General features: G+C 27.5%; 1 protein-coding gene across 2 annotated transcripts; it reads right to left on the bottom strand.

The window, feature by feature from the left end:
- Window positions 1-7,323: 7,323 nt before the first annotated feature.
- LOC135927601 (methylglutaconyl-CoA hydratase, mitochondrial-like) lies at window positions 7,324-20,067 on the bottom strand. Of its 2 annotated transcripts, none has more exons than XM_065463703.1 (9): window positions 19,970-20,067; window positions 19,867-19,934; window positions 19,743-19,830; window positions 15,334-15,513; window positions 14,396-14,452; window positions 12,253-12,479; window positions 12,153-12,203; window positions 7,941-7,988; window positions 7,324-7,897 (listed from the first exon to the last, which is right to left on the bottom strand). In XM_065463703.1, the coding sequence occupies exons 1-9, from the start codon at window positions 20,061-20,063 to the stop codon at window positions 7,820-7,822; spliced, it is 891 nt and encodes a 296-aa protein (XP_065319775.1). In that variant the 5' UTR covers window positions 20,064-20,067; the 3' UTR covers window positions 7,324-7,819. The 2 variants fall into 2 exon arrangements, with proteins under 2 accessions (XP_065319775.1, XP_065319776.1); XM_065463704.1 differs by having other exon boundaries at window positions 19,867-19,909; window positions 19,970-20,024.
- Window positions 20,068-20,547: the final 480 nt, after the last annotated feature.

Here is a 20,547-nt window from a genome sequence, read left to right as displayed (position 1 = left end):
ACATCAAAACCAGAAAAATTTAAATATTCATGGTATTTATTTGATATAAAGTCACTTTTGAGTCTTTTAAACGAATATTCTAAAAAAAAATTAATTGCTCTGGGGGGGGTCCAAACCCGAACCCCCCCCCTTCCCGTAGCTACGCCACTGCCCAGATGTGATGTTGATATATAAAATTTTATCAAAATATGCTCTGGATGCCAGAAAAATAGACCTAGTATTCAAGAAGTACCTCTATCTTGGACTGCTGGTAAGGAATCGAGCGAATCCATATTGATTTTGCTGGACCAGTAGATTCGCGATATTGGCTAATTGGTGTCGATTCCTTCTCCCAAATGGTTAGAAGTTGATCTAATGCAGAATACCTCTGCTGATGCTATGATAAAACGATTAAAAATTGGTTTGCTAGGTTTGGAATATCCAAGTACATTGTGTCAGACAATTGACCACAATTCTTATCTGAGGAATTCCATAGGTATTGTAATTTGAATAACATACGTCATATACGTTCGGCACTCTATCATTCAAAATCTAATGGATTAGCTGAACGTACAATACGAACTTTGAAAGGTCGGTATTATGCGACGAGAGATTCGATTAGCGATCCCGAAGAAGCTATGACACAGTTTTAACAACCTACCGATTGGGAGAGCATAGCTCCACAGGGAGATCTCCTGCCAAAATTATGTTTGGTAGGCAATTGAAAACAAGTCTGGATTGCATCCGACCAAATGCTAAACATGAAATAGAAAAGGCCAATAGACAAAGCCATCATCATAATTTACTTTCAAAAGAAAGAGAATTTGAAATCTCACAACTTGTGTGGCTAAATAATGAGAATACCAATAGTTGGAGAGAGGGAGTAATTAAAGAAAGAATAGGACTTTATTCTTATATTGTTGAAACTTCCTGGAAAACATTACGAAAACATGCAGATCAGTTAAGAAATCGTTTAGTTATTTTAAATCATGAAAGTTCTTCGGAAGTTACAGAAATGATTGTGCCAGTGAATGAAACAAATACCACATTATATTGTTCATCAAGAAACCGTAAACTTATAAAGAGGTTTATTGAGGAAATCTAATTTTAAAATGTGTGAAGGAAATGTAATAAATTATTTTAAAATATTATTTATAGATATTATATAAAAAATAGAAGGGAACATTCGAAATTAATTAATAAATTTGATGTGATTATATTTAAATAAAAATAACTAATAAGTAGTCGTAGTCGTTTTATTATACGTGTGATATTTTGAAGAATCAAGTCTGTCTTTTTTTGTCAAGAATATGTTCCAGCTTCTTTCCTTCTTTGACAAATAATTTTACCAGGACTAATCTGATTTAACTAGCAGGTGAATTACAGATAATATATATTCATATTTATTTAGTATTTATAGATATATTCGCACCTATTATAATATATTATCAAAATAACAAAATTTATACTTTTATCTTTGTCTTGCAATATTGCATTAATAAGTGGCTTACAAAATGAAATTATTTAAAACCCTTTAATTTTTAATATTAGTGTGATTTCCTAAATCTATTTTTTCATCTCTCTCTTGAATCGATAGAGCCATTAGGAACAGGTTCCATAACTTATAAAGTCATATATATATTCATTCATTATATTTATATGTACGACTTTTCATTATTTAAAAATCTCTGTAATTTGTTTTGCCATTCTTCTTAATAAAGCTATCTATTCTATTAATTTCACGGAGTTATAAAAAGAGTTCCATTTTGTTATAACAAGTTTAATCAGACATCATCTCATTTTTTTCCTTATTAATAGCTGCACAGTTTGTGCCCACGTTTATTACACAATTGAGGTTAAAATAATATTTAAGTTGGGACGCAATTTACATTTATAAATTATAATTTTTGTACCCTTAGTTTTCTTTATTGGTCTAAAAAGTGATTCACAATGGAGCCAGAACAGGCTTAATTTACCTTCATCTGAAGAAAATGTACAATTTATATAATATTTTTTATAAAATAAATTATCATATTAGAGAATAAGAATATAAATTAACACTTAGATTGATTCAATTTTATTTGATTCAAATTATAGCAACTAAAATTTAAAATATAAATGAAGGAATCAATTAAAAAATAGGTTTGAATTATTTTAATTAAAAAAAATAAATAAAAATAATTATATAATACAATATAATAAAATATGTTTTTTCCAATTTTTTAAGAAATATATGAAATTCGAAAAAAAAAGAAGCGATGAAGAAGTTATGAACGCCAGCGCCTACATGAGCGGTGAAACAATTTGCAATTTTTTAAGGAAAAGGGGGGAGGTAGGGTAAGCGCCTTTAAAGGTAGTGAGATAAATTTATTGGCTGGTTATCTAATTTTTAAATAAATAGGGAAAAATATATTTTTGTAAAAATTAATACTTTTGTTCCTATTATAATGCAATTATATTGATATTAATCGACCAAATGTATATATTGCATACAATCATAGACATTATTTTCCAAATAAAACTTTCTGCTATCCATTTTTGTAATTTAAAAGGGTTAGACATTTTCAGCTATCTCATATTCATGCCAAACAATATACTATAATAATACACTCATTGTAAATGAGGGGGATTTTAATTGAATTCATAATTTAAAAAATAACTAAAATAATTTAAGTTATTCTTTTTAAAATAAGAAGGGAGTACCGTTATAATTAAAAAGTAAGTAATAATATGGAAATATCGTCGCCGAAGGGAATAAGATTTTTTTTTTTGGGGGGGGGGGGGGTTAAGCGTTGATTTTTGAAAGGGGTTTGCATCCAGTGAAAATCCTGTCATGTAGAAGCTGACGAATGGCCTCCCTTTTTTTAAAAAAGTAAACCCCGTTAGTAATGACATTACTTTTTCGATGTATTATTGCTGTAATTAATATTTTTTTTATCTATTATTATACAATGCTTGATATCATGGACCAATTAACTATTCCTCGAAGTCTTATCAAGAAGCATGACAAAGAGCTCAGGCTTTATTAATACAGTAATCATTTAGTTCATTAGGCAAATCTAGATCTTTACTGGCGAAATTTATATAGGTTTCGACAATATTTTTCATCTGTATTTAATATTTATAAATTTATCAATCAGTTTATTCATTCACTAACAAAATACAGAGTTATAAGCTAAATAAAAAATATACAATTACTCATTAGACTTTATCGAATTTTAAATGGCGATTTAAAAATAAATTACGTATATGTGAAATAAGGGATTTTCCCATAGTCAAAATATTTTTTAAATTTTATGATTTTACGATATTTATATATTTATTATTTTCTTAGAAATAAAATATTAGTTATATTTTCAAAAAATTTGATAGGAATCTGAATCTAATATTAAGATTCAGCCATAAGCATAAAGATTGCTAAACTTTGGCAAGCATTATGAAGCTAAAGCTGATATATAATTACAATATGTGTAAGTTAGTTCTTCAAAGTATATTATGTTTTCCTTTTTAATTACTCAGAATTAAAACTACTTAAAGTAATTTCATTGAATTCCCAAAAAATGAATTTGCTAAGTAAAAATTTTAATTTTGTCAGAATAGAATTCTTAAAAAATATAATTAGATCACTCATAAAATTTTACTATTATATTTAATTTTAAGTGCATAAACATGATTTTATGAGTTTTAAAATTAATCATTACTTTATATCTTCTAGTTGTTATGTTTAGACAAGGGTATCAAATGGAAACCAAAAAAATGATTTTGAGTAATATTAAAATTATCCATCACCCTATCCTGGATCTCGTACCAAAATTTTTTTTACAAATAAATATCAGAGTAGGACATCAAACCAAATAATGTCCCTCTAGGTTCTTTAATCTAGCTTATTAATAAGCGGGTAGGAGACTTACTTTGAAACTTAAGAGTATTAAATGAAAGTTAATTTAAAAAATTTATATTTAATTCACTGTTAGTCACTTAGTTTCAAGTATGAGTATGGTTGCGAGGACGGGAAGGGTAAAATATTTTTAGCAAATATTTCCACATGGGTATCAAATGAGAGCTAATAAAGTATGTTAACATTGTTATTCATCTCAATGTTTCTATGCTAAATTTTGGAGAGGAAGGGGGGGGGGATAAAAATGATAAAATAATTTCTCGACATTAATCTAAAATAAAAATAAAATATTTCCACTGTTTTGTTAATCATCTCCATTACTTCAAATCGTGAGGAAGATCATGTAGGGGGGGGGGTGGCGGTGTTATGAACTGGTTTATGATTTTCGGAACTTTTGTGGTAAAATTAATAATGAATATGCTGTTTTCCTTTAAACAAATCTACCGGCAATATATTTATTGTTCCCCGTTTGCGCTAAATAAAGATTTCAATTTAGGGAATTTGTAAAAATTAAAGAATAATCTGTATTTTGATAAAAAAGCTTGGTTAATCTTCATTCAGAGTTCCTCATCTAATTTTTTTTATCTTTATCGGAAACATCTGTAAGTGTGTTGTTTTATAAAGGAATCAAGTCTGCCTTTTTTTTGTCAAGATCTTTTCTCAAAAAGGAAATAAGTTCTAGCTTCCTTTCGTTGACATCTAATTTTATAAGGACCAATCTGATTTAAATAGTGGGTGAATTATTGCTAACAATATATATTCATGTTCGCAACTATATAAATAAAATATAATTTAAATTTAAATTGTAAACAATATTTCAACTTTATATCTTTTATCTAAGCTTGTCTTGCAGGATTCATATAATAAGTGGCTTACAAAATGAAATTAGTTAATACCATTTAACTTTTAATATTATAATAGTTATGGTATGAGTGTCATATCCAAAATGCATTTTTTTCTGCCCTCTCTTAAATCCATAGAGCCATAGAAACAGGTTCCTCAGATGGCTCTTCTTAATTTTGATTCTTTATGTCTAAAATGTAAATCAAACCCTCGTATAGTTCCACCTATTTTTTATTTTAACATGTTAAAAATACATATTTTTTCTCATTAGTGTCAAAAAACATAAAATAACATAGAAAAGCTTAATATAAATATTTAAATAAAAATTACTTAGATAAAACCACCTCTTTTAATATACTTAAAAAATAGATAATTAAAAAAAAATGATTATAAAAAAATATAAAAGATCACAAAACAACTCCACAAAAAAGATTTAAAATTCTTATCAAATCAATATGTTCAAAAATCTTTTTTAATTTCAAAAAAATTTTTTGTTATAAATTTTACTTGAAAATCACTAATAAATTGTAACAAAAATAATATTACAATAACAGCATATCAATTTTCTTTATTAAAAAAACAAATAAATTAATTCATAATATAATCATATTTCATTCCTATTCATAATATAAATAAAAAATATTAAATCATATCATGTTTTTTGTTGATAATAATAAAATATTTAAATATAAATAAAATAAATTATTTTACTAAAAATAAATAAATATTAATGCTAGGCATATCTTACGGAATATTTATTTTATTTTCCCAGTGTCTGGACCAAAATATATTGGCATTTAAACCTTAGTCCTAGATCAATGGTTTTAGGAAATATTTTTAATATCAAAAACCTTTAACTGGGCTCTAGATGTAAATAAATATTTTTTTTATATTTCTACATTTTACGTGTAGAGTTAAAGAAATTGAAATTAGGAATTTATAAACATAAAAGTTTAAAACATATTTCTAACATTAAAAACTTTTAACTAAGATAAAAACAAATTTTTAACAATATTTTTCCTTGTGGGGTAAAATATAAGGCATGTCGATTTATTACTAGACCCAAAAGTTTTAGAATCAAAAACTTTTAACTAAGTTTAAAACAAAGTTTTAAAAAATTTCCTTTCTTCCTTGTAGAATACAAGATAAAGGTACTATTTATCACTAGACCCAGAGGTTTTAGAACTTCTTTTTACCCTCATGGAATAAAATATAATAGCAGTGCTAATTTTTTAATAGGCCTAAAAGTTTTAGAACACATTTCTAGTATAGTATTACAAACTTTTAACTAAGTTGATAACAAAGTTTAAAATTTTTTATTTTTTGAAACGCAATATAATGAGGTGCCGATTTATTTCTAGACAAAGATTTTAGAACAGCTTTCTAATATGAAAAAATTTCAATACGAATTGAAACAAACTAGTTTAATTTTCTATATTTTTGTTGATCCAGCAAGCTGACAGCAAACCTACCCAGGCTCAACAGGCCCTATAGATTAAGTTGGGTCGTGGTCAATTTTTCGACCCTGACTTAGGGTTGGGTTTCTACCTCTGGTTTGAAAAAAAACAACCATTTAACAACACTACTACTAGGCGTTATTTTGCAGTCTGAGCATTGAGTAAATAACATTTAAATTGCTGATATTATATTATTTTCATAGTAAGCCTTTTCTAAATAAGCTTGGCTTTTTAATCCTCGTCTTTATTATAGACCTGGGCAAACTTATCTCTATCAAAGCCAATGATATTTATGTACTGATTTTAATTAATTAAAAATGTACATGTATAGGAGTCAACTGCAACGCCATTTTGTGGTTTGCACATATACTAATTTCCTTATAGACAGCGTCTACATGACAGGATTATCATTGGATGCAAACCCCCTTCAAAAACCTTTGCCTACCTCCATAAAAAATTAACGCCGCCTTCGGCGGCGGTGTCTTTTTATCAATATTTTTACCTATTTATTTATTGATACCCTTTTCAAAGAATATATAAAGAATAACTTAAATTAATCTATTTCTACTACCAACTATCGATATTTTGTGAATATAAAGAATTTATTTTTTAGATAATAAATTCAATTAAAACCTCCATTATTATGAATTAATTATTATGGCATTATGAGCTTGCTGAAATATATAAACCTTTTAAATAATTTAAAAGGATAGTTTATTTGGAAAACAATGTGTATGATTGTTTGCAATATATAGATTTGGTCGATGAATTGTATTATAATAATACTGTAATAAAAGTATTAATTTTTACAGCAATAAATTTTGTCCTATTTCATCTCAAAATTTAATAGCTAACCCCCCCAAAAAATTTATCCTATTCCCATTAAAGAAGCTTACCCCATACCCCCTAAAAATAGGATGCAAACTGTTCCTACCCCTCCCGCTCATGTAGACGCTCATTTAATCGACGTGCAAACCATAAATGACGTTATAGCTGATTACTTTGGATGCACCAGTGGCATACGTAATTGAGCGGTACACTTTTAAACATTTATGAAAAAACGCCTGTTAAAAAAAATTAATTATATAATCAATAATTTACAAATAAGCCAATATATAAGGGTATGGATTATCTAATATATGCGCATTTTTATTAGTATAATATATATTAAAAAAAAATATCTAAGATATAGATTTACAAATAATAAATATTTTAGAATTAAATTAGAAATATGACTAATTAATTAATCATAAAAATTAAAAGCAAAAAAAAAACTAAAAATCTCGAAAGTTATCCAATTTTAAGATTTTTGGGTTAAAGACCAGTATACCATTTTTTCTAATAACCATATCATTTTTATAATAATAAAAAAATGGGAGGTGGTGGTGGATTAGTTGATGATCCTAATTTAAAAGGATTTTCTAGATATTTTAATACAATAACAAGGAGAGGAAGACAAAATGTAAGATAATATTTATTTATAATTAAATTATAATAAATAAGGTGGCAATTGCTTCTTTGACTGGCTGGACTATGCTATTCGTTTATTTATTTTCAGGAAAAAAGAAGAAAACTATAGATGCACCACCAAAAACTTCTTTGAGTCATCATTGAATTTAGAAATTATGTGTAATTGAATATATCAAATTCCTTTGTATATTGGTTGCCTTTTTTCTAAAAATGCTTTTAGACCTTCAATTCTGTCATTTGAATTCACAACCTGTAATAATAAAAGATTTATTTAATACATATTAGTTATAAACTTTTTCATATTCTTTATCTTCAACATTTAATCCCTCTTGTATTGATATCTGGGAAAAAAAAAATTAAAATTAGTTTTGTGATTCCTATTATTATATCAGTTAAATGATAATTTATTAGAGTTTGGAACTGGTATAAATTCAGGAACCACAGGCACCTGCAGGAATAGGCATTGGTTGACCCTAAAAATTATTATATTTTAATTTTTAAAATATTTGTATTCCTTGCTCTGCCTTCAAAAAATATTATATATGTTTCAAGATATTTTATTATCTTGATGTTTTAATAAATCTTAAATACCATTTATCTATAATATTTTTCTTTTCATATGAATTAAACTAAAAACAAATATAAAATGGAAAATTAAATTATATTTAATGTTAACATTACAGTATAAATTGGGCATAAGATTATAAACATTAAAATCTATAATTTTATAGACTTAAATTTTTCATCCATATTTGATAACAAAACATATTTTTGATGAGGAATAAATTAATTGTTTAGGTTAATCATTTGAAAATAAAGTTCAATTAAAGCAATAAATTATTATCTTCTGTTACATAATAAACACCTAGAACAGTTGTATTTTATGTTAGTATAATAATAAAATTAAAAGTAATTTTTGTTCTAGCTCTTGGGGGGGGGGGGTTTACCTAGAGGACAAATATTTTATTTAAAATATAAAAAAGCTAAAGATATAGAATCATTTGCTAAATAAAAGTATCAGATACAAATTACTTTTTATGATTTTTTTATCTATTCATTCTGCACAAATAAGCCATAAAATTGTAGAAGAGGCCAAGAAATCCTTTAGGTCACAAAAAAATTAATACCATCATCACTTTCCCACAAATGATATAAAAACTGTGTGTGAACTAACAAACGTACAAAGGATATGTATAAACCAACCAACAGACAATATAAATATAGGTTGATTGTTTCACTGAAAGATAAATTGCAAATAAATGATATCAAATTCTAAGATTTATTTCTTCAGAGGAATTATCTCAAAATTGTTTAAATTTTATATCATTTAAAAACATTTTTATCATAATAAAATATTCTTACAATATCCATATATAATTTTAAAAAATCAATATATATTTTTAAAACAAAAACACTTAAATAAAAATTATTATCTATTTAAATTTAATTTTTTAATATATATTTTTAATTCAATAGTGCATATATCATATTTTAAAATAAAGTATCATCTAGCAAATCCAAATATTAGCATTTTTATATGAAATTTATACTGTGTCTAAAATGTTGGATAGTAAAATATAAATAATATTTTATTCCACCCTATAAAATTTTTAACATGGCTAAAATATGGACAAGAAATCATTAAATTTTAATTGTTTAATTTGTTTACAATAGAAAAGTTGATAAGCTAATTTGCATAGGACCCATAATGTCCATATAACTTGCCAAAAGAGATTTCCTTGGTCCCATCACATTTTCATTAGACTCAGCTAGTATTGTTAAAAAGTCCAATTTGGGTCGATTATTAAAAATGGCCTGATTAAAATCTTAGCCAAAATAATATTATATAAACCTCAAGATTCAGACAAATAGATGTCCAGACCTTTCTGCCAGCTATGAGAAAAATCTCAAGGCTTGCATAATATTACTTTAGTTACAACCTTAATCGGGCCATTTTTAAAAAATTGACTCGAATCGAGCTTTTTAACAACACTAAACTCAGCACAGTTTTTTCTTTGATTTTCTATTTCTGGCCAATAAGCATAATCATTTTCCAATTCTACTATTATTTATTTACAGCACTATATATTATAATTATGCCACCTAAATGTTCATATAATTAATGGTTGTGGCAAATGTGGAATTCAGGAATTTTACTGAATCTGGAATCGAAAGAAATGTATCAGCTTCAAGTTCACTCAGACTCAGTAGGTCAAAATAGAAAGGATAATGATAAAGGTGGCAATAGAAAAAGCAACAAAAATATTTGCAAAAAGGAATTCTGAAATCTTAGCTTCAGACAATGGGGAAGAATTTTTATCCAACGAAAGAGCGTTCTGCAAACAGAGGTGAATCAGCCAAGTATTTACATTGCTTATCAGCTTCTAGAGCAAGCCAAAAAATACAACTGCTTGCCTTTTAATTAAAAATATTCGATTAAATTGGAGTAATTAAAATAGTTAATAAAAATATTCGATTTAAAGTATTTATATAAACATATATAAAATGAATACAAAACTATTATTTTTTTAATAAATTGAAATCTATTCTGCGCTTCGTATTGGTATGAATCTGAAACCAACGTCATTACAAAATTGGAAAGAGGGGGGGGGGAGTGGGTCAGGATGATTGAAAAAAACCCCGGTGAAATATACAATAGACAGTGAAGGGGCTTGAAAGACAATAAGTTATAACTTGTTAAAGGAACGAAATTAGAAGTCGGAGAGAGGTAGTGTAAGAGAATGTCTCGCAGAGTCGAGAGGCAACCTAAATACTTAGGGATCACGCATAACATTAGAAAAAGGTGGATATGTTGAGAATTGCGCCAACCTCATACCTATCATAATTCTTCAGGTCGAGTCTACCCCGTGTTTTGTATTTTCAGGCCCCGCCTTGTATTCTTTAAAAATATTATTTACTTTTTATAGATAATAATGGCACTATATTTATATATAGTTATTTTTACTAAATCCATGTCACACGCAATGACATATACATATAACTTTAGTTTGGCAATTCATTCACTAAATGCATAATAAAAGCGTTCCACACTATTGATTTTAAAAGAAAATGACAATAAGGTTTTTTGTAATTTAAAAAGATAAGCTTTTTTTTTAGTGTTTTAACTTAATAAATTATATAATAATTCTCCTATTAAAATACATAAATAAAAAATAAAATAAGAATACAATATTATTATTAAGCAAATTTTGAATTTTCTTACATATTTATTTATTTCAAATTTTGTATTTTTATACCATTTTATTAGTGTTGTTAAACGGCTCGTTTTGAGCCGATTTAAAAAAACGGCTAACTTAATTCACCCAGAAAAATATTACCCAAGCCTGAAGATTTTATTCTTAGAAGGAACAAAGGTATAGACATATATTATCTAGGCAATATTTTTCTGGCTAAAATATTAGCCTGAGCCGTTTTACAACAACTGAATTTTATACATAATATCTGGCAAAAAATAAACAGTAAAGTAGTGAAGAGAAAGTACCTTCCTTTTTTTTGTACAGTAACATAGAAGTAAGGTTTATATCACTGTAATAAACATTTAGAATGTATAAAATACTCATTCTTAGCATTTTTTTAAAATAATATCTCACAAAATTTGATATAAGTTACAAATAACGAAAAAATAAAATTATATGATGCCTTAGTGGTAGGGTTGCATTTAAAATACAAATTAATTTTTATTTATATTTCAATAATTTACAGAGTATTTGTATTTAAAATTAAAAAAATATCTCGTATTATGATTTGAAATAAATAGTATTTATAAATTTTTTTAAAGATTATATTAAAAAAATTGAATTATAAAATGTAAAAATCCACAATTTAATACCTTAAATATTTTATGTTTCTTGTTAGAGAATAGAATCAAGATCTTATCTGGTTCATACGTTCATCATTACTGATAATGTAACTGAAGAAATATATATTTCTGAAGAGATGGCATGGAACTAGAAGATATCGATTCCAGTTCCAACGAATTATTATGATGCTTATAGGATGCCTTTAGGACAAAGTATCTGGAAGAGCTCCCATATCCTCTACATCTTATTTTATTAAAATGAACATCGTTCGTTACTGATAAATGCAACTGGAGAAATATATATTTCTGAAGAGATGGCATGGAACTAGAATATACCGATTCCAGTTCCACCAAGTTATTATGATGTTTACAAGATACTTTTGGCAGAGTATCTGGAAGAGCCTCCATGTCCCCTACATCTTATTTAACTAATATATTAGATGGAAGAAAATATTTTTATTAAAAATTGTCTCCTATGCTTGTTAGCTAATACATCAAAATTATGTGTTTGCGATATGTTATAATTCTAAGCACGTAAAATTTAGGAGCCAATATGAGAACCCCTTCTCATCCAAATTCCAAACTCTGAGATTTATTGATAATTAAAATCAGATAATCCTAAGAATAGATTTACCATAAACAATATTTAGTTGGAACGGAAATAAATTTCAATAAAAGAGTATACTTCATATCCTTCATCGATCGCTTGTTTGGCGCATCTCAAGCTTAATGGTGACTAAACATTCGGAATAATATTTTTATTTTAATAAAGAATTTAAATTTACGCATTGGTTTATCATTTGCTTGGCTAGTTGTAGAGCCCTGTTAAAGGCTGGAAATCTATCGTCGCCATTTTCGGGGTCGTTTGAGTTCGGCGAATGGTCCGTTCCGTCAACGATTTCGTTAACCAAACCCAATTTAAGTGCTTCGGCTCCCGATATAACTGACCCCTTAAATATTAACTCTTTGGCCTTGGCGACTCCTATCAAACGAGGTAATCTTTGAGTACCGCCTGGCGTTTACGAGAAAATGTTTAGGATTATTTTTTAGGTTATGATTTTATATATAATATATTTATTAAGAGAATATATCCTCCATCAGATGGCACCGTAAATCTTATCTGATATTTGATATTTTTTTTTTATGCGCAAATGATGTCATCTCGGGGGTATCCGTATCACAGATCAGCATGACCAAAACTAGAATACTCTTAAGCAGTGGCGTAGCCTCGGGGGTGGTTTTCGGGTTTGGACCCCTCCCAGAGCAAAATTTTTTTTTAGATTATACGTTCAAAAGACTTAAAAGTGACTTTATATCAAATAAATACCATTAATATTTATATTTTTCTGGTTTTGATGTATGTGGAAGGATATTATAATATTGAAATCATTCTTGGTAGTATTATCATAAAGTCATTTGAGAATAATCTACTAAATTATAATAACATATTATTCATGCATTTAAAAAATATATTTATTATATATTGTCGAAGATGTGGTTATGATTTTTAAGATAAACCCGGCCGAAGGGCAGTTAAAAGGGGTCTGGGGGCGAAACCACGATTTTATATGTATGGACCCCCTCTAAGAAAAATTCTTAGCTACGCCACTGCTCTTAAGGTTATTTTCGGCCCATGCCCGGTTCGAGATTATTTTAACCCGAACAAGCTTGTACATTTATGAAGGAAGAGTAATAAATTGTTTTTATTAGAAAGTTAAAAAAAAAATTTGGGCCTGCCCAATGGTAGTGTAGTGTTTGTCAAATCGCCTAATCGTACTCACTTTCTTTAATATAGCTTAGCCAAGAAAATTGAGATTCTCAACTTGAGAAAATTCTTTTCAGGAAAAACTTGGCTTGCCGTTCTGAAGATGACCAAATTTGGGTGATCAAACAACACTACACTTCTCTTTTGAAAATGTTATTTGGTTCCAATTTCTCTAGGCTATGTCCAAAAGCATTTTTTTAAAAGTTTTATAGTTTTTAGAAGTTTTAAAATTTTACTGGAAATAGTAATGTTAAATTTTTAAATTAAACAACACTACACTTCTCTTTTGAAAATGTTATTTGGTTCCAATTTCTCTAGCTATGTCCAAAATCATTTTTTTAAAAGTTTTATAATTTTTAGAAGTTTTAAAATTTTACTGGAAATAGTAATGTTAAATTTTTAAATTTTCCCAAAATTACATTTTGGACATATACTTTTTTGTGTTAAAAAAAACTTATTTACTTGATTAATTTTCAAAAGTTTTCGATATTTTGGGTGAGCACAGCCATAAAGCAAAATTGACAATAAAAAAATTACAATTAAAAAATATATAATTTTTATGATTATCTATTTATTTTTTCTATCCCAATATTTATAGCAATCGCTCAAATATAAAATGATAATCTTTTAAAGAAAGTCTTAATTAAAAAAACACGTATGAATTTACGTTCAGCAACATGGAACACAATTTCTGGATGAAACGAAACAAGAATATATTCTTTCAAGGTCCCGGATAAAAAAATAACGAATTGTAATAAAATAAAGAATAAAATATTTACTCATTTTTTTAAAATAATATTTTAAAATGGAAAAGGAATTGTAATTATAATTACTCTTTAAAATCGGGATCTTCTCATGTAATTAATTACCGTTCCCAGAAAAGGAATTAGAGTAGATACGTAAAATTATCACAGAAATATGGGAATAATTATATATTAATTACACTTTTTCCTGAGTGAATCATGCCCACCCGCCACATGGGTAGAAAAGGTTACGACAAGGGCCTGCAGGTCTCTGCTATTTAACAACACTAATCACTTAGTATCGCGTTTTTTTAAAAAAATACAAAATTGAGACCCAGATACAAAATTTGTTACCCCCTTTCTCTAACAACAAAATTATTGTGCAAAATGTTATATTTTTTTAAAAAAAGGATGCTATACCTGCACCAGGGATTATTCCCAACTTGGCTTCAACTAAACCCATCTTAGCTTGTGCCGCTAAATTAATATATATTTTTTTTTAAAAAAATATTAAATTTAAATCGTGCATAAAAATTAATTCTATTTAATATAAAATTTATGATTAGAAAAGATAACCATTATTTTTTTTAAAAATATATTCTTAAACTAATACTAGTGTTTGTTAGTGGTGGTAGCTAGTGTTGTTAAAAACGGCTAACTCAGTTTTTTATCCAGAAAAATATTATGCAAGCCTGGAAATTTTGTTCATAGAAGGAGCAAAGGCCTAGACATATAGTATCGAAATTTCGATGCTTAGTCAATATTTTTCTGGCTAAAATATTGAGTTAGCCGTTTTTAAAAATCGGCTCAGAACGAGCGAGCCGTTTAACAACATTGGTGGTAGCTAAGCAAACTATAATGTAATTAATACTTTTTTTTTGAAGAATTACAAAATATTTACTTAAACAAAAAGATGTATTTTTTTTTAAGAAAATTGTTTTGTATTTTGTTAATTATATTTGTTTTTTAATTTAAAGATTTTTGTCCCAGCAACCACTTTAACCTACAATGTGTTTTAAATAGGGATCGTAGAAAGAAGTGAATCGAAAGGAATCAGCGCGTATGAGGATACTTAAAATAGTCACAGCTGATTAAATATCAGTATCTAGAGCAAGAGATGCACCAATACCGATATTTAACGGTATCCGGCAGATTCCTACGATATCGGTATCTGGCGGATACTTAAGATATCGGTTAATATTTTCAATTAACCGATATGGGTCCGGTTATCGAAAATGATAATTAACCCTATTAAATGTTGATAATTCTTTTAGCCATCATTCAGTGCAAATTTTTTGACGAAATTTTAAGAATCAGAACTTTAATTTGTAACGAAATATAATGATTTAAATACACACTGGCTATCCTAATATCGCATGCTAGGCACATTTCCAAGCCGCCTCCCAATGCCGTCCCGTCTATAGCAGCTATAGTAGGTATAGGAAGTTTGGAAAGAGCGTGAAATAAATCCCTCAAACGTCTAACATGGGAAGCAATCGAATCGAGAGGCATTTTAGCTCTCTCTTTAAGATCGGCACCTATCAATATATCATAACAGAAAATGTGAGCCAGGGAGTAATGTGAAAAGACCTTATATATATATATTTGTGCGTATAGCATTTCGAAATCACTTCAATTTCGAATCACTTGCTTGACGGCAATTTTTGATTTAAGGAATCCGATTTCAGGATCTGAGAAAATTCTTAGTCTATAAACTTTATGAAATCGTCTGAAATTCTAGGCATATCTACAGAGATCTTGGAATACAGATTTCTGCCAAAATCGCCTCTTATCAAATGAGCTAAAATAAGTGGTTTAAAGTTTGGAGATCATCTAAATAAATATCCGATTTTGCTGAAAATGTTTTCCAGAAGATGTATCAGAGACCTGAATGCCCGGCCCTAATCCCGGATACACGAACTGGGCCATATTTTAATTATTTAAAAATACCCTTACCGGGCCTAAAAATTTTTTTGTTAAAAATACTAGCCGGATAGAAAAAATCGCGGGAGAACCGTACAAATGGTATCTCCGCAGCGTCTTTGATGTGTAGTGTAAGAAAACTTATCAAAAGTTAATTTTAATTAATATGATAAAACTGTACGGACTGAAATATTAAACAGGCAATGCGCACGTATTTCATGATTCGATGACATATAATACCTAGACTGACGATGCGTTCATTAAAAGTGTACATCAATAAAAACAGCTGGGGACGCCATTTTGGTTACCCATATCGTCATTAAAAATTTTAAACTAGAGGTCAATTTATTCCTAAGTTTGACGCAAAACTCTATTGAAGAATTGCCTGATCATCGAGATATTAATGAAGCAAGTTATCAATTTAAAAGTTTTTATTAAACACGAGAATAATTACCATATGGGTTACCAAAATGGCGGGTCCAGCTGATATGCATTCAACGACGCTTTGAAATGTATTATTATGAATGCACCGTCAGTCTGGGTATTATTACATGTCATTGTACATGATTATGTACATTACCGGCATCGCGATATAAATTAAGTATATTGGAATATTTTGGTATCAAAATTCACATACGCTAAAATTGGAATTCATCGAATTTAAAAATTCCATCAATCCCGCATCCCAATGTACAAAAAAATTTTAACCCTCGATAGGTTAGGTGGGCGAAAAAAATGTGATTGGCTAACATGAGCTCCTATCTAATATACTCCTAACTTGTATTCTCATTGAATGATATGCCATAAACATTAATGAAGTTGATCTCATGGCTAATGAATGATAATGCATCCATTATAAAAATAAAATTTTGAATATTTAATATTAAATAAATTAAAATAAAAAAAAATATATATAGGAATATTTGTTTAGATAAAGAGTGTCAAAATGTCCATGTAAAATCACGATAAATAAAATTTTTTTTAAAACTAAAATATCTATTTAATTGAAATGCCGATCCTAAACCCCACCCGGTTACACGGGCCGGATTTTAATTTTATTAAATATACCCGGCCCGAAAAAAATTTTTGAAAAAAAATCCGGGCCGGGCCGTGCCGTGCCAATGGTACCACTGCAGGTCTCCATGAAATGTTAATTAATTATTTGGTATGATCTTGTTATTAAATTTTTAAAAAAATTTTCAATCATAAAGTCATATTATCAGTGGTATCGCTAACCTTTACAATCCTCAAGGGAGCTCAAAAATTATTATTTTTAAATTTCAAGAATATATTTTTTTTTAAAAATCATCCTTTTTTTAAACATGCATTTTTAAAAATTGTTAAAAAGCAGTTTTGTGGGTTATAACGTGATAAAGTTACATCATAATTAAAACTATCAGATTTTAGGGGAAAGGCGACAGCAGCAGTTTCGCTTTCCCCGAGAGATGGGCGTGTTGCACCGATGAACAACATACTAGTATAAGGTGGAGAAACCGGTTAATTTGGCTGAATTAACGGACATGTGTCGAAGAAAATCCGCTAAGCATTGAGAGGTGTGTGTTGTAAAAAAAACAGATTGAGCTATCTATTCAACAAAAAAAAGAGCTTAAGGATAAAGAAATTCGAGGTCTAAAAACAGAGCAAATACCGAACTGGACCGACATTTGAAAGATGGATATTATTATTTTTTACAAAACTTTTATACAAGTAGAGAGCTTAGATCTAATCCCTCGCCCCCAGCTAGATTAATTTAGTTAGGAATTTAGTGAAACTAATCATGTTCGTATATGTCCCAAGCAATTTTAAAAAAGAAATTCATATTAACTCATATCTGTTCAGTTAAAATATGAAATCCGAAATTTGGTATCACGAAAATTGGCTAATAATGTTATAGTCATGCAACTTGGACACTTACCCTTAATAACATTAATACTAAATTCGTTGGTCGAACTTGAACGAAGTTATAAGTTGGTAAATTTTATCCTTATTATTGAATAGATTTTGATTTATTCTTCATTCAAAGATGAAATTCATCAATTAAAGAAAGAAAATATTTTCCTTTTACTTATGATAATAGAAGTGAAAAAAAGAAGTCATTTTTTATGTTATAGAAAGAATGTATTATGAATTTACACGATAACTTTTTTAAATATTTAACGCCATCTAATGGGTGTTTTTTAATTACATTTTAAGATGGAAAATTGACTTTTTGCACCAGTAAGTTAAGAAATGTACTCTTTTTTGTTAATAATATATAAATAATAGGTTTATATAATGGTATAAACAATTAATACTTTTCACTGGAAATAATTTATATAGATATAAAAATATAAATTTTATCAAAAACCATTTTATATCAACAAAAATAAATTATAAAATGTTACGGAAATTCTCCAATAATACGCTATGCTAAAAACGCGCTCTACTGGGGCACTAGATGGTAAAGTTGTATTATATTTTATAAATAAAATTTTTATCTCTTTCATTAAAATCGCTCATAGAAGCAAATTTAAAAATTTTAATTATAAATATTTAAATAATTTTCATGTGAAATTAATTATAAAGAATTAAAGGTAGTGGAAGTAGCAAGCTACTGCTATCGCTATTTTTCAAAAAATTAACACACCAAAGCTTCAGCTACTGAAAAAATTAGTGCACACTATTTTAACAACACTGCATAGGTATTCCATTCACCCCTATTGGCATCATATTATTCACCCCTATTGGCATCATATTGAAGGTTAATCTCAAAAAGTCTTATTTAAGGTAGAAGAATTATCCAATTGTAGTTTGCATTGTAGTCTGCTTGAGAATATTTTTTTAAATATAATTCCAAAGAATATCAAGTGTTTATAATGAGATTCAGTTTAAGAAGATCAGTTCACAGAATCTGATTTCCAGCATAATCAAAATGACACATATCTACTATATTCTATAAGATAAGTGGATATGACATGGCTTGCAGAGATATTTTAGGCCCAGCTTAGATTTGAAAAGTCACGTTTATTTGGGGTTTTTTTTTGGTCTAATGCAGTACAGATTTTTTTAAATATTTTTGATCATTAAAGGATCTGGCCTGAAAATGTTAAAATTTTGTTATTTTATAATCTTGGCTGAATTAGGTATTTTGGTTTGAAAGGAAATTGAAAATTTAAGCAGTAAATGAATATTAAAACCCAATTGATTAATTGATATCATTTTATTTTATTTTTGAAATCCACCTAGCCCAGTTTCAGTTATTTTTGATAAATATTACTCTAAATGATAATTAATCCACAATACATTAAAATTTGGGTTTCACCACAAAAAAAAAATATATATAACTAATATAAAAATTAATAAAATAATAAAAATGCTTAATGTAAATTACCAATTGATTTTAAAGGGATTTAATATTTATTATAAATAAATTAAAACAGAAAAACAAGTATATTAGTAGATAAAAGTGTGAACAGAGTATATTCACTTGCAGTGCATTTTTAATTATAGAAAATATAATGCATCCTATTTTTTTATATTGAAATGTGATTTTAAATTTTAATATAATTTTGTCACCCCATATACTAAAATATTACATTTACAATTTTGTAACCATTTTCAAATTTTGATGGAAAATGATAAAAAATATAAAAAGGCAAACTAGTTTGCATTTTTATAAATTATTTTTAATGCTTACCATAAAAAATAAATTTGTGCACTTTCAAAATGCATTTTTTACTTTTGAAATGGTCAATTTAGTAACAAGGGAAAAACCCAACAGAATTAAAAATAATTATTCATATTCATATAAGATATTAAAAAATTTATATACAAAAAATAAATCTGAAATTTATGATTAAATTACCTGCACAAAATATATTAGGTACAGTACTCCGTAATAACAGCAAATGAACATCATTTTTAAGATTTATTTCTTTTATGTATGTATGTAACTAAAATAAATTAATAATCATACATTTAAATAATACTGAATCAATCATTTCTTTATTTAAGGCATTCCTACCCTCAACTCTTTTTAATGATATGCAAAATATGCCTAAAAATATAAAATTTTAATTATTTTATATTTACTATCATCAATTCTATTTAATTCACAAGTTTTTGAGCTAGTCTTAACTATATATCGTTTTGAAAATTTGAAGAAATTTTTATTTTTAAAAATCATATGATATTTTTTAAAGCTATCCACATAAAAAATAGATAATTTTTGAAAAGACTGGAGTTTTGCTAAACTACTTTGTCCACTGTCTTTATAATATTAATAATATTACTGATGATTTTAATCGAATATTCTAGTGACTTACATTTTTTTTTGTAAAATAAACGATCTCAATAAAATAAATATACCATATCATCAGCAGGGCCGAAGACAGAAATTTCCAGGTGAGGAGGGGGGGGGGGTGGCAATATTTTTTGTTAGGCATTCAAAAATTCAGCAATTTTTATGTTTAAATTTTAATATAAATAAATTAAAAGCTATATTATTATTTTATTTTCTATAACCAATAGAAATTAAATTTTGTTTAGGTCGTTTGTCGATTCTCTAGTGATTTATAGAACACTCTTTAGTGGAGAGAATGAGACCTGACAAAAAGCCCCTAATACATGATGATGGCTGCTGAATAGCATTTATACACTCCTTTAAATGC

This window comes from Gordionus sp. m RMFG-2023, chromosome 3 (assembly GCF_954871325.1).
Source record: "Gordionus sp. m RMFG-2023 chromosome 3, tfGorSpeb1-WG-v2, whole genome shotgun sequence".
Lineage (NCBI taxonomy): Eukaryota > Metazoa > Nematomorpha > Gordioida > Chordodea > Parachordodidae > Gordionus > Gordionus sp. m RMFG-2023.
Note: the sequence above shows the minus strand (reverse complement) of the source record. Positions and strands in the feature narration are given on the sequence as shown.

Excerpts from the sequence above, each read along its gene's own strand:
- LOC135927601 (XM_065463703.1), bottom strand. The coding sequence starts at position 20,063 with ATGATTTTTAAAAATAAAAATTTCTTCAAATTTTCAAAACGATATATA. Across the intron at positions 15,514-19,742 it reads ACCTAATATATTTTGTGCAG|GTGCCGATCTTAAAGAGAGA; the intron begins GTAATTTAATCA and ends ATATATTGATAG. Across the intron at positions 12,204-12,252 it reads AGCAAATGATAAACCAATGC|TCACCATTAAGCTTGAGATG; the intron begins GTAAATTTAAAT and ends CCGAATGTTTAG.